Source organism: Staurois parvus, unplaced genomic scaffold (assembly GCF_062004578.1).
Source record: "Staurois parvus isolate SC_StPar_1 unplaced genomic scaffold, SC_StPar_1.0 ptg000750l, whole genome shotgun sequence".
NCBI classification, from domain to species: domain Eukaryota; kingdom Metazoa; phylum Chordata; class Amphibia; order Anura; family Ranidae; genus Staurois; species Staurois parvus.
Window position 1 is genome coordinate 1,857,721 of NW_028318546.1, and position 21,143 is coordinate 1,878,863.

Sequence of the window (21,143 nt, forward strand, 5' to 3'; positions counted from 1 at the left end):
ATTGCCATTTATTAAAAAAATAAATATTTTCTTTACACCTTTTCAACATTTAACGTATTTGATGGTGTTTATTTGGGATGAGGGTACTATTTATATGTGCTCTACAGTTAGTTATGTCTTAGATTTCTGCTTATTTTAAATATTTGAGATATGTCCTCTCATGTTTTCTGTATATCTTTGCAGATTCCAGGATATGACTTTGCTTAACAGCTCCAATAATTTGCCCTGGGACTTAATACTTCAGGCTATGGCTAGCTGCCATTCTTTAATCAAGATGGATGGGAAATTAAATGGAGATCCACTGGACTTGAAAATGTTTGCAGGGACAGGATGGGTACATTATTTTTCTATATTACACTAATCAGCAATAAGTTGGTTTTTAATACTAGATTAAAAGTAGTAAATCCAATGAAGGCATCTACTAAAATCATGGTATCTGCTTACTAGGATAATGTTCTCTCAAATGACATTACTCACCACTATACTATTATCTGTAATCCCATTTAAAGTATTATGAAATCAGTTCATCATATGAGCATAAACAAATGTAGTTCATGATTTAGGTATTATATATTTTCAGTAATTTTTCATTGTGTGAAATTTGCAACAGGAACTTCAAGAATATATTGCTAAAATGGTCGAAGATGGGCCATCGATTACTTGCACAATAGCAAAACCTGAATTTAAAGCAGGACAGGCAAGTTATTGTTTTCTTTTTACACTCTTTCATCTAGAAAATGCAAGATAAAAAAATATCCACTATGTAGCAATGTTGCATACACGTTTTCAGTGTAATACATTTCAGGGCCAAGCCTAAATTAGTCAGTTGAGATTCACCAACATAAAGAAACTAGGCTTTGATGATAGTTTTTCTGAGAAAAGAAGGAAGTCATTTCATTGTACGTTCAGCACAAGTACTGTATGTGTTGGAAGAGGCTGTAGCGGCCATTATTTGCAGAGCAGTTTAGGAATGGACCCAAACCAGATCTGCACAATACACATTTTGAAAGACTAAACAAACATGATGCTGGATACAGTACATGGCCAAAAGTTTAGGGACACCTGACCATCAAACCTACATGAGCTTGTTAGAGATTGCATTAAAAAACAAGGGCGTATTAAAGTGGTTGTAAAGGCTCAAGGTTTTTTACCTTCATGCATTCTCCGCAAACAATAGCCACAGGGTTAGAACCCAATCTAAAAGTTCTTTGTATGCTGTAACATTAAAAGTACCAATCAGGTGGAAACACCTGAACTTAAAAAATTGGAGAGGTTTACACATACTTTTGGCCATATAGCAGGTATGAGGGTCGGGTGTCCAAAAACTTTCTGCAATATAGTATACATTTGCTTAACCATTAAAATGTACTTTAGGTATAATTTTCAGCTTTTTATTATCACTATAATGGCTTTTACATTTCTATATTAAAATGCAGCTTTTTTTTCTAGAAACACATATTACAATTTGTTTTTCTTTGGTAAGACAGTTTATGAAATGTAGATATATGAAAACCTGTATATTGATATCAGACATCTGTAACTAGCAATTATTTTGAACCACTTCTCTCGAAGGCCCCCTTCATGACTAGGGCACTTTTTGCTATTCAGCACTGTGCTATTTTAACTATCAATTGGTTGGTCATGCAACACAGTACCCAAATGGAATTTATATAATTTTTTTCACACAAATAGAACTTTTTTGAACTTTAATAACCAGTGGGTTTTTTTTAAATCTTTTATTATGTAAATGAAAAAATACCAAAATTTAAAAAAAAACACACACTTTACTTTTTTCTGTTTTAACATTATGCAAAAAAATAATCTTTCTTCATAAATTTAGGCCAAAATGTATTTTACTTTTTTGGTAAAACTAATCCAAATCAGTGTATATTAATTAGTCTGTGTGAAAGTTAGAGTCTACAAACTATGGTATATATATTTGGAAATTGATCAGTCCTGAGGTACTGGCAGCCTATCTCATTTCTTGAGGCTCTAAAATACCAGGACAGTCCAACATATTTAGTAAGAGGCATGGCGACTTTTTTTGAAGTTGTAATTTTTTTGTTACAATTTTTTGGAGAATGAAGAAACTAAATAAAATTGTTTTGTTTTTTTCACTTTTTTTAAACTGTCACCAATGCAGTATAGTGTCATCATATGACTAGTATGGCGGAGATCAGGGATACTGATGGTGCTATATAAAATAAATAAATTATATATATATATTATATATGTGTGTGTTTATTTAATTTTTTTTAAACATTATTTTTCATTTTTTCTTAACACATTTTTTTTTTTTTTACAAATTTTTTACATACTGTTATTAGAGTGGTTCAGAGTAACCATAGAGATACTGTACTACTCTGGTGAGTGATCAGGAATTTTTGTTTTTATACTATTATTGCTTATAACAGTGATGATCACTGTTATAAGCAGTAGTTATGAATGGATTTTATTCACAATCACGACTTAGTGTTTACTATTGTGATGCTGTTATTGGCCATGACTGAACACATGGTACAGGGTGCTGTGATTGGGTCAGGTACCATGTGATTACTTGTGACCAATCACAGCATCACAACAGTAAGCAAAATTTAATGCCATTCATGACAATTTGCTTAAAAGTTATCACATGATAACCATGATTGAACATAGCAATCACATGATATTATGGTTACCAAGCGCCATGATCCGCTCTGTCTCAGAGGGTGTTCCAGTGTGCATATGTTCAGTGAAGTACAGGTTTGTCACTGAGCCTGCAGATGATGCCTGCTAGCAGTAAATCTACTGCAAGGAGGTTAAAAGTGGTTAAAAGAGATGAAAAATAAATGAAGAAATTCTGCCTTTTTTCTTTTCCTTTCACAAGGTGATCTGGTCAGTAACACACTTCCCATCTTATGGTGTCTCCATTCTGGATGGAGGAGTAATGGAGACAACTTTGGACAGCAACATTGTCCATCTGCGGAGAGGGTAGTGTTAGATGGACTAGAAGATTTAGATGGACTTGACTGACACATTGAAGCTGAGCTGCAGCTAACACTTTACAAGCAGTTACAGCAACCATTTTTTTTAACTTTTAGAATAAAGGTATTAAATAAATAAATAAAAGCTGATCAATGTAAGCATCCCTGTCAGTGGTAAAAGGTTTTTCTCAACCCTCTAACTGACACTTTTACTTGATAACTTGGCCTGGTAAAGTAGTAGTGAACTTCTTCACTGTACCTAAGGCTTACCTGTATAATATCTCCTAAACTTGTAGTATTTATAAGATATGCACACAGTATGCATCCAGTGACATCACTGGCGCATGTACTCTGAAGGAACAGCGTACTCATGCTCTTCCTTCAGAGCTGTGTGCCATGCCCATGACTTTCTCACACATGTGGGGGAGTGACATCATCACAGCTCGGCCAGTCAGGTGGCCGTAGCATGTGAACCCAGAAAGAAGAACGGGTGGATGCCCTGTCAGCATGACAATGCATTGCTGGAGAGCTTAGTTCTAAGGTAAGAATTTCATAATGTGCTAGTATACAATGCATACTAGCACATTATGCCTTTACCTTGCAGGGTTTTTTTAAACATGCCCAAGCTTACTACCACTTTAAGAAAAGTTTAAAAATAACAGACTTACTGGCAGGATCACCATGTGAAAATAAAAGAAAAGAGCCTAGAAAAATAAATAATGTATCCTCTATATCTAAGGATTGGTAAGCTACATTTCTTACTACTTTTAATACTGCTTACTCTTTTAATACTGCTTTATTTATTCTAAACCTTTCTAAACACATAAAAAAAGATCATTCAATATTATTATATTATATTATTTAATATACAAGTGTCCAGTGCTAAAGGCCCATTTGTATTTATGTGCTTTAGGTACATTTAACCTACACCTTTAGCTTTTAGAGAGTGCAGTACAATTGTTTTAAATTATATGTGTATTTATATAATTGTTTTTTACAATCGCTGCTAAATTACATTCACCCCTTCACGACCATGTACCACATTTATGCAGAGTCCAGGAGGTGGGCTTTAATCCTGTCAATATGTTTAGTTAGAAAAAAAAATACATACTATTGTTTGGCCCTACCACGGGCGTAAAGATCAAATTACATACACATACATGGTACCGCCACGATCATCAAAAATAGAATGTGTGGGTCATGGTAATGGCATAAGCATTTACAGCCAAATTTTAAAACAATTTAATATTTTGGTGCAGTTTTCCTTTAATAATAGAAAAAAATCAGGATATGAAAAAAAAACACATGGTATAATCCAGTTAAGTATGTGTATAACCACCTTCCCCCCAAAACTCCTCAAAAAGTCACACTTTCTCCCCAGAAAGTAACACAATATTATCACCTTTTTGAAATTACATAAACATACTCATATTCAAAAAAATGAATATAATAATAATAAAAACTCAAAAAATCAAAAAAAGTCCAATACAAAGTGTCCCAATAAAAAATGTCCCAATACAAACAAAAATAGTGTCCAAAAATGTCCCAATGTTCAAACTTTATCATCCAGTAGGAAGAAATTCCATTTCATCCCGTGGTACCTCAAAAAAAACAAATTTGAATAATCTAGTGCATTACCTTTATAAATAATATAATCACTCTGTGCAAAAACACAAAAACACAAAAACTGTGCAAGAACTGTATATATATATATCTCTTCCGTGCACATATGAGTTAACTGTGACCACTCTGTGAACACTGCAACACTGTGTATCCACCAACACCAATAGTATTAAATACTATTACCCTCTGTATCCATATACCAGCATCCAATGAGATCTTCTAATTTGCTCCCAAGAAATTATTCCAAGGTCCTCAAAAGACAAGAAGGGTCTCAAGGCTCATATTCAGGGTATAATTAAGAAATCTTTAATAGCCACTTACATTAAAACTTCATTAATCCAGCTTCCAACATGGTTTTTGTGTGAGCTCTATCAAACAAATGCGAATGCCATGTGTTGACAACCCACAAAATGGCCGCGGCGACACTTCCGGTCTGCGTTGGTTGTCAACACATGGCATGCACGCACGCAGACCGGAAGTGTCGCCGCGGCCATTTTGTGGGTTGTCAACACATGGCATTCGCATTTGTTTGATAGAGCTCACACAAAAACCATGTTGGAAGCTGGATTAATGAAGTTTTAATGTAAGTGGCTATTAAAGATTTCTTAATTATACCCTGAATATGAGCCTTGAGACCCTTCTTGTCTTTTGAGGACCTTGGAATAATTTCTTGGGAGCAAATTAGAAGATCTCATTGGATGCTGGTATATGGATACAGAGGGTAATAGTATTTAATACTATTGGTGTTGGTGGATACACAGTGTTGCAGTGTTCACAGAGTGGTCACAGTTAACTCATATGTGCACGGAAGAGATATATATATATACAGTTCTTGCACAGTTTTTGTGTTTTTGCACAGAGTGATTATATTATTTATAAAGGTAATGCACTAGATTATTCAAATTTGTTTTTTTTGAGGTACCACGGGATGAAATGGAATTTCTTCCTACTGGATGATAAAGTTTGAACATTGGGACATTTTTGGACACTATTTTTGTTTGTATTGGGACATTTTTTATTGGGACACTTTGTATTGGACTTTTTTTGATTTTTTGAGTTTTTATTATTATTATATTCATTTTTTTGAATATGAGTATGTTTATGTAATTTCAAAAAGGTGATAATATTACATGGTATAATCCACCTGAATACACTAAGTAGTTGCAATGATATGTACAGTTGCACTAACACGTCAAAGTTTCAAAATTGGGCATGATTTATTTTGCCCCTGGTCGTGAAGGGGTTAAATTGCATCTTCAAAGAAAGGTAGGATATATAAAACATATGTTATAATGCACTATAAAAGCAGTAAGATGCACAGTTACTTATGGAAAATGCATATAGAAAATACAAATAAAAAAGTCAGTTATGGAAGGATCTTCCTCTTCCAGTGATATAAATCTCCCCAAAGGGTAATAAATAGTATTTACTCTTCCCAAGTATATCAAAAACTAAAAAAAGAAGGTTTCGTGTTGGTCTGTAAATGCACAGTTTTTTTTTAATTTTTGATGCGTAACTATGATCACATGTATTTTGTTGAATAATTAATAAAGACTTAATAAATAGTAAGAATATTAAATAACAGAATACATTTTATCATTTAGGTACCCAAGGAAGGAATCATCATTCTACATCAGTTTCCCTTCTCCTCCACTGTACAGCGTATGTCAGTGATCACTCAGGTTATTGGAGAGAGTGACCTCACAGTGTTTATGAAAGGAGCTCCAGAAATGGTTATCCATTACTGCAAATCTGACACAGGTTAATATTAGATAGTATAATATAGGAATAATAAAATATAATATGATAAAAATAAGAATTACATTTCAAATGTGGTATTTCAATTATAGGTGGAGTTTGGTGGGTTGAGTCACTTGCTGGATTTTTATATCTGTTAGGGACTCCTTTGTAATGTAATGCCTCTCCTTACTGCACATCTTTTTTACTGTTTCTCTTTACTGCACCTTTCTTTTACTGCTTCTCTGTATTGCTACTCCTCTGTTTACTTTACTTACGTCCTGTATCCCTGTATTGACATTTCTTTGTTTTACTGATCCTCTTTACTGCACCTCTGCATTACTGATTCTTTTTACTGCACTTTTTCACTTCTGATTTTTTTTAATGTGCCTCTTTATTACTACAAATCTTTACTGCACTTCTGCTTTAATGTTTGTCTTTGCTGCACCCCTGCAGAACATGGAAATTCTGAATAATTCTTGTATATACTGTTAGGTCCATATATATTTGGACACAGGCACAATTTTCATACTTTTGGCTCTGTATGCAACCAGAATAAATAAAAAAAAAACAATCCAAATGAATGTGAAGTGCAGACTTTCAGCTTTAATTAAATGGCTAAACATAAATAGCAAGTACAAAGTTTAGGAACTGCAACCATTTTTATACACAGTCCCTCCATTTTCAGGGGCTCAAATGTAATTGGACAAATGAATATAATCATAAATAAAATGTTCACTTTTAATATTTTGTTGAGAATCCTTTACTGGCAATGGCTGTCTGAAGTCTGGAACCCATGGACATTGCCAAAGACTGGGATTCCTCCTTTCTGATGCTTTGCCAGGCTCTGACTACAGCTGTCTTCAGTTGTTCTTTGTTTGTGGGTCTTTCTGCCTTTAGTTTTGCCTTCAGCTAGTGAAATGCATGCTCAGTTGGATTGAAATCAGGTGATTGACTCTGCCATTGCAGAATATTCTACTTCTTTCCTTCAAAAGCTCCTGTTTTTTTTTTTTATTTGGCTGAATCTGGGCTGACAGTATATCTCTAAACACTACAGAATTCATCTGGCTGCTTCTGTCTTCTATCACATCATCAATAAACAGCAATGACCCAGTGCCACTGGAAGCCATGCATGCCCATGCCATCACACTGCCTCCACCATGTTTTACAGATGACGTTGTGTGTTTTGAATCATGAGCTGTTCCAAGCCTTCTCCACACTGTTTTCTTGCCATCATTCTGGTACAGATTCATCTTAGTTCCAATCATCCAAAGAATGCTTTTCCAGAACTGGTCTGGTTTTTTTAGATGTTTTTTGGCAAAGTCTATTCTGGCTTTTCAGGCTTCAGGCTTATGGATGGTTTGCACCTTGTGGTGAACACTCTGTACTTGCTCTCTTGAAGTCTTCTTTTGACTGTAGACTTAAGCAATGATATGCCCACTTCCTGGAGAGTGTCCATCACTTGTCTGGATGTTGTGAATGGGTTGTTCTTTACCATAGAGAGGATCTTGCGATCAACCACCACTGTTGTCTTCCATGGATGTTCATGCCTTTTTATGTTGCTGAGCTCACCAGTGCGTTCTTCTTTTCTCAGAATGGACCAAACTGTTGATTTGGCCACTCCTATTGTTGCTGCTATCTCTCTGATGGATTTGTTTTATTTTTGAAGCCTTGCAATGGTCTGTTTCACTTGCATGGACAACTCCTTTGAACGCATGATGTAGGTTCACAGCAATAGAATCCAAATGCAAATACCACACTTAGAATCAACTCCAGACCTCTTACCTGCTTAATTGATGAATAAATAACAAAGGAGTAGACCACACCTGGCCATGAAACAGCTTTTGATTCAATTGTCCAAAAATGTTGGTCCCTTGAAAAAGGGGGGATGGCTACTCTTAAGAGCTGTAATTCCTAAACCCTTCCTCAAATTTGGATGTACATACCCTCAAATTAAACCTGAGAGTGTGCAGTTTCAGCTCATGTCCATTGTATAACTATAGCTTGAATATGTTTTGGAACATACCTAAAAAAAACTAAAATTGTGCCTGTGTCCAAATATATATAGACCTAACTGTGTATATACGAAACTACAAATGTGTAACAGCATGCAAGCAAAGATGAGAATTTAATGTAAAAATATATTTTCAACTGTTAAAGTGGAACTTAAAGTGATACTAAAGACTTTAAAAAAAACAAATATATCTATACTTACCTGCTGTGTGCAGTGGTTTTGCACAGAGCAACCTGGATCCTCCTCTTCTTGGGTCCCCCACTAGCGCTCCAGGTCCCTTCCTCCTGTTGAGTGCTTTACAACAGCAGCTTGCTATGGGGGCACCCAAGCAGGCACATTCCCAAGCCGCTGCTCCATGTGTCCATTCAAACAGGCAGCCGCAGCTGAAAATTAAAGTGTCAAAGTTTCAGTATATAAAGACAAATATGTTGAAAATATGCAGAAATGCAAACTTTAACAAGAGGCCCTACCCACTCTAACCTTCTGAGACTCCCTATTGATCCTTTAATGTGATTAGCAGTCCTGTTGAACAGTAGAGAGATTTACAATTTGTGGGTGGGTGGCGCCAAGCTTAATTCCTAAAATACAAGGTTTGCTTTATCAGACTTCATACACACTGGGCATAAAATATGCTGCTTATATGGGTATTTGGCATTTTTGTTTCAGCCTGTAAAAGCAACTTCTTTGTTAGCCTATGTGTCCATATTTTACAGCGTATTTATAGAGGAGTGTTTACAGGTTGAAATAAAAAGTGCTTTTTTGAGCGAAGCATAAAAACGCTTGATGCATCTAAACGTGTAAACATGCCCAAATGCCGCATTTAGGCGAGCCAAGCACTTTTAAGCCCTGGTTCACACTCATGCAAATATGATGCCGTTCAGATATGTAACAGAATGCTTAGACTCGCATGTCAAGTGAAATAACATTGCTTTCTGTGAAAGCCATTCACATCTATGTGGTGCGATTCTAATGCGGTTAAAAACAGGTCCTGTGCGTATTTAGTGCGGTGTGATTTTAAACTCCATAGACTATTAAAATCACATTACAATCGCAGCTGTAAAGCACAAATCACACTGCAAATGTGCACTCCAAACTGAATGAAAGTAGCACTGCACTGCACAGCATCCAGTCTAAACCTAGGCTGGTATGTGTAACCTTTTTCTTGTGCTTTGAGTAAAATACTTATAAACACAAACAAACCTAAATGCATGTACAATAGGCTCCATAGAAGTACTTTTTATGCTGCTTTTCTCTGCCACCAGTTTTGGGATTTTTTCTGCTGCCGAGTGTGCATGGACCCTAAATGGCAACTCAGCCCTCATCTAAAGTGATGCATTTGAAAACAAAGCCATGTAAATTCTGTTCATAGGCATTCAACATCTGCATATTCCATGGTGATTGGATCAATGTATCTGTGCTACCTGTGTGCATGAAAATGCTAGGGTATCTTCCTGACACTCAGTAAAACTGAAAAAGTGGCATGGAGAAGCTACCAAACATCTTCAACAATAGAGAACAAGTCCAGTTGAATGTAGCTAACTAATGCATAACACCTTTAGAAAAAAAACTTTGGAGAAAAGTTGATAAGAGTGAAAGACAGCCAAATCACTGCTGGGAAGGAGTAGCAAGGGGAGGTAATAGAATGGTTTCAGTGCTTCTGCTATGAACTTTTACTCCTCTTGCACACGTGACATTTTTACAGCTGCTGTTTTTGGCTTTTGACTTTTTTTCTACAGCCAGTAAACCCCCCAGCATGTTATCCTATGTGTCCATGCACACATAAACTGTAACCAATTTTTGGCTGGGACTTTGTTTTGGCTGGAAAAAAAAACTAGGACTAGTGGGTTTTTAGAGGAATTTTTAGCAGTAAACACGCTCTAACACTAAAATGCCGCAAACCAGCGTTTTTGTATGTTTTTTTGACCCCCCAAATTTTTTTGGGGTAAAAAAAAAGCTAAAAATGCAAACGCGGCAAAACACCACTATTCACGGCAAAACGCCTCTAAACGCTAATGCAAAAGCACTAAACAAAGCTGAAAAATGCCCGTTTTTAATGTGACTTTACACAGCTAACGCTACCAGCATTATCAAAACGTCCAGTGTGCATGGAGCCTTAGGAAGATAAAGTCCCCAATGAAAACAGCTACTGAGATCAGTGATGACTTTAAAGAACATTTACTGAACATTTTTTAAAAACGTGAATGTCCATAGCCTAGCTATAGGATCACAAGTCATGGAAATCATGTCCTAGTAATAAAGTAAAACTAGTTTTAGCACACAGAAGGTGGTTCTGTGGCTAACAAAGTTAATAGAATATATCTTGAGGTTTCTGCCCTATGTTTGGAATGTAATGTACACAGTAAATTACTGCTTTTCAAGACCCATAAAAATGATTTTTTTTAGGGTATGCATTTTGTTTGTTTGGTAATGCTTGTGATATAGGTGTCCGTTTATGAACCAGCGGTAAATGATTGCTGATCAGTTCTCCGGAATTCTTGGAGAACACAGTTCTCCTGTGAATGCCTTTTATGAAGCAGTGTAGATCAGTTCTCCGAACGAAGAGAGAACAGTCTACAAATGCTGGAGAACGGTCTACAAACGCTGGAAAACGGCTGATTTTACTATAATCTCACAAGATTACAGTAAAAGATCAGTTTACTAAGCAGAGGTAGATCATCGCTGCTTAGTTTGCGGTTCCTCCCATTCTCCAGCTCTGGGCTGGAGAATCTGGAGGAAGAACACAGATCGCCAGTGAAGGGATGAACATGTTCTCCGCTGATCTCCTGAGTGTCATAAACTGTGAATGTGTCAAGGTCCTACCTTTCCTCAGAGATTGTGTTGCTCCATGTGCTGGCATCCATCTTAAGTTCCTGCAAAGCATGGTGGGAGCCTTTATGCTTTCAGGCCGCTGCAACTCCTCCTCCAGTAGGGTGTGGCTGATCACATTTAAGCCTGCTGTCTGCGGTTGCTCTTTGCATTCGTGTCCTGTATGTTCCTTTGCAGCAAGCTCTTGTTCTGTTCTCGTTGCTCTCCTGGTAACCGACTCGGCTTGGACAAGACTATTCTCTGCTTTATCCCATTACCTGACCTCCCGTTGCTGAACCCAACCCATTACCTGAGTATTCTTGTCTACCGTCTTGTACTGTTTGCTCCGTTGTTATCGACCCGGCCTGTCCGACCACGCTATAAGTTTTCCATCTGGCTCCCACCAGCTGTACGCCATTGGCAGCAGTCATTACCGCAGCTGGGGTTACTCGGGGGCCGCGACCTGGTCTCAGGCTGCATCAAGTCCATCCCCACCATCAGGGGCCCTGGTGAAGGGCAGCCTGGGGTTAGACTCCGCGCCCTGAGGGACTCTGGTCTGTGAGTAGCGGCTGTTGTCAGTCGCTGCATGACCCTACCATTAGGCCTGCCTGCCCATTCTACCGCTCCTGCCCTGACAGAATGACCAGAGAGTAGCTACGATCATCTGAATCACAGCTATTCTCTGTGTCATAAACGGACACCTTAATATGCAAAAATGGGGCTTAACCTACAACTAGTAAGGTAAGATTTTTGGCTATACATTTTTACAATATCTTTTCTGTGAGCATTTGTGATCACAAAGATGTTTTGTTTGTTAAATAGTTCCAGACAATTTTTGTAAGCAACTGGATTTCTACACAAAGCAAGGCTTTCGTGTAATAGGACTGGCATATCGATCTCTACAAAAGGAGGGACTGCCACTTATATCGGATTTAGAAAGGTAACAATTTTTAGAATGTATTTATCTTTTAAAACTAACATGTTTTATATTGCATATAAAAAAAATCTGCAGCTGCTTCCCAAACCTTCCTGTCAAGGCTCAACCCCAAACTATTCTGGCAGGCTAAACTTACACATTTCATGGCAATTTAAGAGGTTGTCACTTAGCCCCACCCCACTAATTCCTATTCGTTCATCACTACAATGGTCAGCTTGAGTGTCAAATAGGAATGTGTAGAAGTTAGAAAGAGTGGGCAAGTTTAAGCACTATTTATAATCGTTGGCCTATCAGAGCAGCCCAGATTTTAGCTATGATGGGAGAGTTTGGGAGGATTATACAGAGGTGCCTGAATTTTGATGAACAATTCCCAGTTATAAACAAAAAAAAGTTAAAGGGAACTACACAAATAGTATTTGCAAATTGATGTTTTAAATTTGCATTTGACTTTTTTTGTTTGCATTTTTTAAATACACCAATAAATAAGGAAAAAACACAAATACAAAAATGCAAATAACACTGCAAAGTAACATGGATAAGGTCCCTTACTTCACCAAATGAGCCTGCATGGTAAAATTTAATGAAATCAGTCATTTTTTGCCAAAATTGATTTTGCTGAAATCATTGTGCTCATTTCTAAAAATCACACTGCACTACTTCAGTTCAGAAGCTATCCCTCCTTTTCTTTATGATTACTGTATCTTACTAAACAGTAAATTATCATACATTTATTCCTACACATATTTCTCAAAACAGAACAGTCTCTGCAGGTAAACATACAATGCAAAACTCTTACCAAATGTATTTCTCTGTTCTGAAGACAGAGATTTTCCTTAAAACAGGGGTGTCCAACCTTTTGACCTTACTGGGCCACATCTGAAGTTGAAAAATTGTCTTGGGCCACACAAAAAATACACTAATAATAAAGATAGCTGATGAGCAGTTCCTCCTGCGGCTCTCAGCGGGAAGGTGCAGTTGCAGGGTCGATTTGCTATGACAGGTCCCCATGGCCACACTATTCGGGGTTCTCTGTGCAGATCACAGCTGGACAAAGTGTTTCAAGCAATGATCACCTCAGGTAATCGTTGGTTGTGTAGAGAGACACAAAAAGGTGCTGCTGCTGATAATCTGTCTTTATAATGTATGGGTCTGGCAGCAGAGAACCTCAGGGGGAACTGCTCATCATCTATCCCTATTTTCACCTATCTGCTGAGCACCACTACAATTTGCACCAGTCCTAATTGCCAGTTTGAATGCAGCCTATGTATGTGCGTTGTGGGGGGTGGGGAGGTTTGTGGATGGGGCCTACCCCAGCACCCCTCTAGAAGCAGCCATGCATCATTTACTTACCTGGAGCCTCTGCATTTCCTGCTGCTGGTGCTATTGCAAACATGGCATCCTCGGCATCGCTACAGCTGTGCATTGGCTGGGCTTGTCTGTGTTAGCCACAGTGGCTTGCATGGCATCCCCAGCGTCCCTCCAGACTGGCCTGGGCTGCATGCTAAACTCTCTGGGTCTGCATGCGGCCCATGTGCCACGGGTTAGACACCCCTACGTTAGATTGTCCTTTCTCACATTTCTCACACTACAGAAATGGGAAAGTCTGCTTTCATTGTCATCACCTAAGCAAGCACAATGTTCTAGTATGCAAAACACCATCAACTGCATTTCTTTAGCTATGAAGATATTTAGGAAGAATCTTCAAAAAAATGAATCTATTACTGTATAGTCATTGCCATTCCAGGTCTGTACAGAAAAACTGTGATACACACACATACAGGAAATTAAAAATGTCCCCAATTTACCACTTTATAAACTTGACATTTTAGTATCTTGTAAGTTTTAAAAAGTGATAGCTATTTGTAGAATGAAAGGAAAAGTTTTTTTTCTCAATTACATCAAATTACAACGTGTAACACTATTTACCCTGAGTTAATGGTGAGTGATCACTAGATGGTGTAATAGGTCTAGTCCATTTACTTTGCTGTAGTTTACCTACCAATGACTTGGGTATAATTGGTAGAATGTGGACAAATCTTCATTACCAAGTTTTTCAAAAGATTTGAACTGGGGAAAAGGGAAAACGGGATACCCAATACACACTGTTAACAATGCAAGCCCAACTTCTGAGCCTTTTCAACATTTTTTTGGTTTCATCACTCCAAATTACACTGTGCCAGAAGCTGTGAGGCATGTCAAGATATTGTCAGGCATATTGTAGCCAGGCTTCTTTCTGGCAACTTGACCATGCAGCTCATTTTTATTTAAGTATCCTTGTATTGTGCTCCTTGAGATAACCACACCGTCTTTTTCCAGAGCAGCCTATAATTCTCCTGAGGTTACTTGTGGGTTTTTCTTTGTAACAATTCTTTGTAACAATTCTTCTGGCAATTGTGGCGGCAGTCTTTCTTGGTCTACCTGAACTTGGCTTGGTATCAAAAGATCTCTGAATTTTCCACTTCTTAACAAGTGATCAAACAGTACTGACTGGCATACTCAAGGCTTTGAATATATTTGATATTGTATATCCTTTTCCATTTTTATAAATATGCAGTACTTGTTATGCAGGTCTTTTGACATTTCTTTTCTGCTCCCCATGGCTAAGTATCTAGCTTGCTCACTTAAGAGCTAACAAACTCATTGACTATTTATACACAGACACTAATTGCAATTTAAAAAGCCGCAGGAAATTACTCTTTAATTGCTATTTTAACCTGTGTGTGTCACCTTGTGTGTCTGTACCAATGCCAAATATTCCAGGGTATGTAAACTTTTGATCATCACCATTTGGGTGATTTCTGATATTATTATGATTTAAAAAGGAGTCAAACAACTTTGTGATGATAAATGGCTTCAGATGATCACCATCCAAATAAAAGACATTGACAATGATGTTGACATATGACTGATTGTGACAAAAAAAGTTTTTTTTGTCACAATCAGTCATATGTCAATATAAATGTCAAAATTTCACAATTTCTGCTAGGATATGCAAACATTTGAGTACAACTGTACATGTAAATATATTTTAAGATGGTTGTAAAATAGCATGCAAGAGACATTTTTTTATACTGTTGATTAAGGATAAATAATTTGAGTGACTATTTGATGATATCTGTGTGTGATATAATGTTGGGAATGTTGTAGGTGCTTTTTATGTTTTCTGTATCTAATAGTATTTCCTCTCAGTAATTCAAATTCTTTAAATGTATGAATATAGTGCAGAAACTGGTTGATCTATTATCTTATTGAATTGCCTTTGTGTTTAAGAGCAGATGTACCAAGTGTAGCCTTCAAGTTAAGCAACTATAGAATTGGTGCTTGATTCTAATAAAACTCTTCAATCAACACATTTCTCTTTGTAGACATTCAGTTTTGCTTTTCCCTAAGACATTCCTTCAGGACTTAAGAACCTGATATGGGGACAATAGCTTTCTCAAGGCTGAAAGGGAGATTTCTCCAACTCACAAACCCTCTACGGTGAAGTCGACGGCAGAGTGTTCTCTCTAGAAAGTTTGAACTAATAATTTATCACCACCTTGGCTAAACCACCAAAAAAAAGTTCCTCTGTGATTGACTAGGATGGTACATATTCATAATTCAGGTTGTGTACCTTTCTGCCACAGACTACTTGAACATCTTCAACAAAACTAGCAGAAGCAGTGTACAACCGGAATTTAGGCACAGAAGTAAAGGAACACTTTGGTGGGCTGTACCCTTACTGTTCTCTGCAGAATTAAAATACATAAAAACACTCACTGCCTGTAACTAGAGATGAGCGAATTGAACATGGCGAAGTGGAATTCGTTTCGAAGATTAGGAAAAATTCGATTCGCGCCGAATCCGAAAATTAGCAAACTTCGGATGCACGAATCGAATTTTTCCAAAAATGGCGGGCGACATGTGTGGCGACGGAGCGGGGATCTCTGGGAAGGCGCGCAGACAAGGCGCGCTGACCCATAATGCATTCATTCATGACATGTGATCGCATTAGCCAATCAGCAGCCAGCCAGCCAGCACTGTGTAATGGTGGAGCTATAAATCGCGGCCATCTTAGAATTCTCCATTAGCCTCCGGTCATTCAAGAGAGACAGACCTGTGTGTATGCAGGGACAGAGTTAGGGCCACAGAGACTTTAGGGCCACAGAATCGTTACTCAGGGACACAGAAGTGTTACTCAGGGACACAGAAGTGTTACTCAGGGACACAGAAGTTTTACTCAGGGACACAGAAGTGTTACTCAGGGACACAGAAGTTTTACTCAGGGACACAGAAGTGTTACTCAGGGACACAGAAGTGTTACTCAGGGACACAGAATCGTTACTCAGGGACACAGAAGTGTTACTCAGGGACACAGAATCGTTACTCAGGGACACAGAATCGTTACTCAGGGACACAGAATCGTTACTCAGGGACACAGAAGTTTTACTCAGGGACACAGAAGTGTTACTCAGGGACACAGAAGTTTTACTCAGGGACACAGAAGTGTTACTCAGGGACACAGAAGTTTTACTCAGGGACACAGAAGTGTTACTCAGGGACACAGAAGTTTTACTCAGGGACACAGAAGTGTTACTCAGGGACACAGAAGTGTTACTCAGGGACACAGAAGTGTTACTCAGGGACACAGAATCGTTACTCAGGGACACAGAATCGTTACTCAGGGACACAGAATTGTTACTCAGGGACACAGAATCGTTACTCAGGGACACAGAATCGTTACTCAGGGACACAGAATTGTTTCTCAGGGACACAGAAGTGTTGCTCAGGGACACAGAAGTGTTGCTCAGGGACACAGAATCGTTACTCAGGGACACAGAATTGTTACTCAGGGACACAGAAGTGTTACTCAGGGACACAGAATCGTTACTCAGGGACACAGAATTGTTACTCAGGGACACAGAATCGTTACTCAGGGACACAGAATCGTTACTCAGGGACACAGAATTGTTACTCAGGGACACAGAATCATTACTGAGGGACACAGAATCGTTACTGAGGGACACAGAATTGTTACTGAGGGACACAGAATTGTTACTCAGGGACACAGAAGTGTTACTCAGGGACACAGAATCGTTACTCAGGGACACAGAATTGTTACTCAGGGACACAGAATCGTTACTCAGGGACACAGAATCGTTACTCAGGGACACAGAATTGTTACTCAGGGACACAGAATTGTTACTCAGGGACACAGAATCGTTACTCGGGGACACAGAATCGTTACTGAGGGACACAGAATTGTTACTGAGGGACACGGAATCGTTGCTCAGGGACACAGAAGTGTTACTCAGGGACACAGAATTGTTACTCAGGGACACAGAAGTGTTACTCAGGGACACAGAATTGTTACTCAGGGACACAGAATTGTTACTGAGGGACACAGAATCGTTACTGAGGGACACAGAATTGTTACTCAGGGACACAGAATTGTTACTCAGGGACACAGAATCGTTACTGAGGGACACAGAATCGTTACTCAGGGACACAGAATTGTTACTCAAGGACACAGAATCGTTACTCAGGGACACAGAATCGTTACTCAGGGACACAGAATTGTTACTGAGGGACACAGAATCGTTACTCAGGGACACAGAATCGTTACTCAGGGACACAGAATCGTTACTCAGGGACACAGAATTGTTACTGAGGGACACAGAATCGTTACTCAGGGACACAGAATCGTTACTCAGGGACACAGAATTGTTACTCAGGGACACAGAATTGTTACTCAGGGACAGACACAGAATCGTTACTCAGGGACACAGAATTGTTACTCAGGGACACAGAATTGTTACTCAGGGACACAGAATCGTTACTCAGGGACACAGAATCGTTACTCAGGGACACAGAATCGTTACTCAGGGACACAGAATCGTTGAATTAAAGAGTATGTCAGACAACACGCAGAGGAGTGGCAGAGGAGGCAATGTTTTAGGAGCGAGCAGACGTGGCAGCAGAGGAAGGGGTCGAGGCAGCACTAGTCGCAGCCAGAGGCCAGTGCTCCCGGTGTCATCCAGCGGTCGTGTCTCCACCGACAACCCTGCCGTCATCGATTGGTTGGCTCGGTTGTCTTCCTCTTCCCAGGTCACCTCTGACACCTACAGCCAACGGTCGGTGGCTACGTCAGACACAACCGTTAGTTGGCATGGCCCGGGAGCAAGCCCACTGAAATCACGTGTCCTCTACCTGCCCCTGTCCTTTGGTGTTCCCTCACCAAGCGAAGTATCGCATGCTGTGGGCTCAGCCCCACTGTACAGTGAGGAAGAGCTAACAGAGGGCGGTCGAGGAGAGTGGCTTGGTAGCCGGTCTAGAGACAGGTCTGTCTCCTGACCCACACGCAGCCGAGGGGGCTAGTAGTGAGGCGGAGACCCTAATTGATGATGATGAGGCTGATCGCACTTGGCAGCCTCGTCGTCATCAGGCTATTGCTTCCGCATCATCAGGAGAAGAGGGTGCCAGCTTGGCAGCGAGCAAAACAGTCGGTGGGTTGCCCAGGAGGTAGCAGGGTCGCAGCAGTGTCAGTGGAGGCAAACGGCCACGGAGTAGAGCACCAGCTCCACTGCAGCCTACCACCACGGCCAGTAGTGGTGCCGGTGTGCATGGAGGAAGTAGCAGTCAGCCAGTGAGGAGTAGCGGGGGCAAAGTTTCCTACTCGGCGGTGTGGCAATTTTTCGTCAAGCCGCCCGAGGAAGTAAACGTAGCCGTATGTCGACTATGTGGCCAGAAAGTCAAGCGTGGCCAGGGGGCCCATGTTGGGACTACAGCGTTGCGTCAGCATATGCAGCGTCGCCATTTGGTGGCCTGGGAAAACCGTGATAAAGATACGGCGGTTCTGCCTGCCCCAGCCCCCGCTCCATCACCCGCTAAGTTACTTGCTCCGTCACCCGACGTCAATCGCCCTCTATCAGCCAGTCAAGGCTCCAACACCTCTGCTGAGGGGAGTTGTCGCTCGTTGGCATCTTCCGCTCGTTCAGATGCTCCTTCTCCTGCTACTCCTCTTCACGGATTCCGTCAGCAGTCTTTCTTGGAATCCGTTTCCAAGAGACAACAGTTTGCGAGCACGCACCCGACGGTGCAGAAGCTGAACGTCCTCCTGTCCAAGTTATTGGTGCTGCAGTCCCTCCCTTTCCAAGTGGTGGACTCAGCACCTTTCCGAGAAATGATGGCTTGTGCCGCGCCGCGGTGGAGAGTGCCAAGCCGGCATTTCTTCGCCAAAAAGGCAGTGCCAGCCCTGCATTCACATGTAGAAGAGATGGTGGGCCAGTCTTTGAGCATGTCGGTCTCTGCCAAAGTGCACGGCAGCGCCGACGTGTGGAGCTGTAACTAATAGGGACAGTACATGTCATTTACGGCCCACTGGGTGAACATGGTGCCGGCACAGCCGCACCAGCAACTTGGACAGGTCACGCCGCTTTTGCCTCCACGTTTGCACGTCCTTGGTCCAGCAAACATGTCCGCCTCTACCACCTCTTCTTCCGCCGTGTCCTCAGCCGCCACCCCCGTGCCAAGTTCCATTACCCGACCGGCATATCACACGTGCAGGGTGCAACGGTGTCACGCTGTGCTGCACCTGGTATGCCTTGGCGAACGTAGTCACACAGGGGAGGAACTTCTGAGTGTAATGAACAGAGAAAACGACAGATGGCTGTCTCCGCGCAAACTGAAAATCGGAACCATGTTGACCGACAACGGAAAGAACATGGTGTCTGCTGTGCGTCAAGGAAGGTTGTGCCATGCGCCATGCATGGCTCACGTGTTCAATCTGGTTGTCAAGCGGTTCCTAAAATCCACCATCCCACTGCAAGACATCCTTAAAATGTCACGTAAAGTTTGCATGCATTTCAGCCATTCCTACACCGCAAAGCACACCCTCCTTGAGCTGCAGCGGCAGAACGGAATTCCACAGCATCGCCTGATCTGCGACGTTGCAACAAGGTGGAATTCAACACTACATATGTTAGACTGCCTTTACGAACAGCGAAAGGCCATCACCGATTTCCTGATGTTACAAGCGGATAAAGGTACTCCCCTGTGTAACTTAGATGTCAGCCATTGGCAGCTCATGCGTGACACCTGCCGCTTGCTCAGGCCCTTTGAGGAGGCCACGCTATTCGTGAGTCGGCAGGACTATGGGATGAACGACGTCATTCCTCTGTTGCACGTCCTGGAACAAATGCCGTTAACAATGGCTGGTCAGGGTGCGGTAGACGTGGCGCACAGATCTCAACGCCACATGACCCCTGTGGGGGCAGGACAGGAAGAAGAGGAGGAGGTAGAGGAGGATATTGGTGCTCAGGAATTATTGAGTGAAATGGGTGGTTTTTCCACTCTGCAGACAGGAGTGGAGGAGCAGGAGCATCTGGTAGAGGAGGAGGAGGAGACAGAGGACCCAGACGCACCGTGGCAGTATGCTGTGGAGATGGAGGCAGGGAGTCCCTCGCATTCCTTGGCACAAATGGCCCATAGCATGCTCGGTTGCTTGCGTAGCGACAGCCGAATAATAACCATCAGACAGAGGGATGACTTTTGGCTGTCCACCTTGTTGGACCCTCGCTACCGTTCAAAAATGGTGGCCTTTTTCACACCTGCTGAGAGGGAGGCCAAAATAACGTACTATAAAAACCACCTATGTAGTCAGTTGGTCTCTGCCTTTCTGCGCCAACGTCCATCCTCAGACACTGTGGGCCCTGTGCGCTCGCGTTCCGCTGCCATGGCAGCAGGGGAGGGGTGGGGTGGTAGGAGCAGTGGCAGCTCCACCAGCAGCGGCTGCCTCAGTCTGCAGTCGATGATGAGTAGCTTTCTTCACCAGCGCAGTGAGGAAACTACTAACCAGCCGCAGCAGCAGCAGCATCAGGTGGACCTGGAGCAGGACCTCAAACAACAGGCTTGGGCCTACTTGGACAGCACCCTGCCAACCGAGGTAGACAATCCCCTTGACTACTGGGCAACGAAACTTGACCTTTGGCCCCAACTAGCTGAATTTGCCCTTGAAAGGCTGTCATGCCCGGCCAGTAGCGTGGCATCGGAGCGCGTGTTTACTGCGGCAGGAGGTATTGTAACT

General features: G+C 41.0%; 1 protein-coding gene across 1 annotated transcript in view; it reads left to right on the forward strand.

The window, feature by feature from the left end:
* LOC149445020 (putative cation-transporting ATPase 13A4) overlaps positions 1-21,143 on the forward strand; it is an 85,998-nt gene that overhangs the window by 40,093 nt on the left and 24,762 nt on the right. The window contains exons 14-17 of the mRNA XM_089654313.1: positions 184-334; positions 611-697; positions 6,191-6,347; positions 11,965-12,082. Coding sequence (XP_089510439.1) covers positions 184-334; positions 611-697; positions 6,191-6,347; positions 11,965-12,082 — 513 coding nt within the window. The remainder of the gene's footprint in view (positions 1-183; positions 335-610; positions 698-6,190; positions 6,348-11,964; positions 12,083-21,143) is intronic.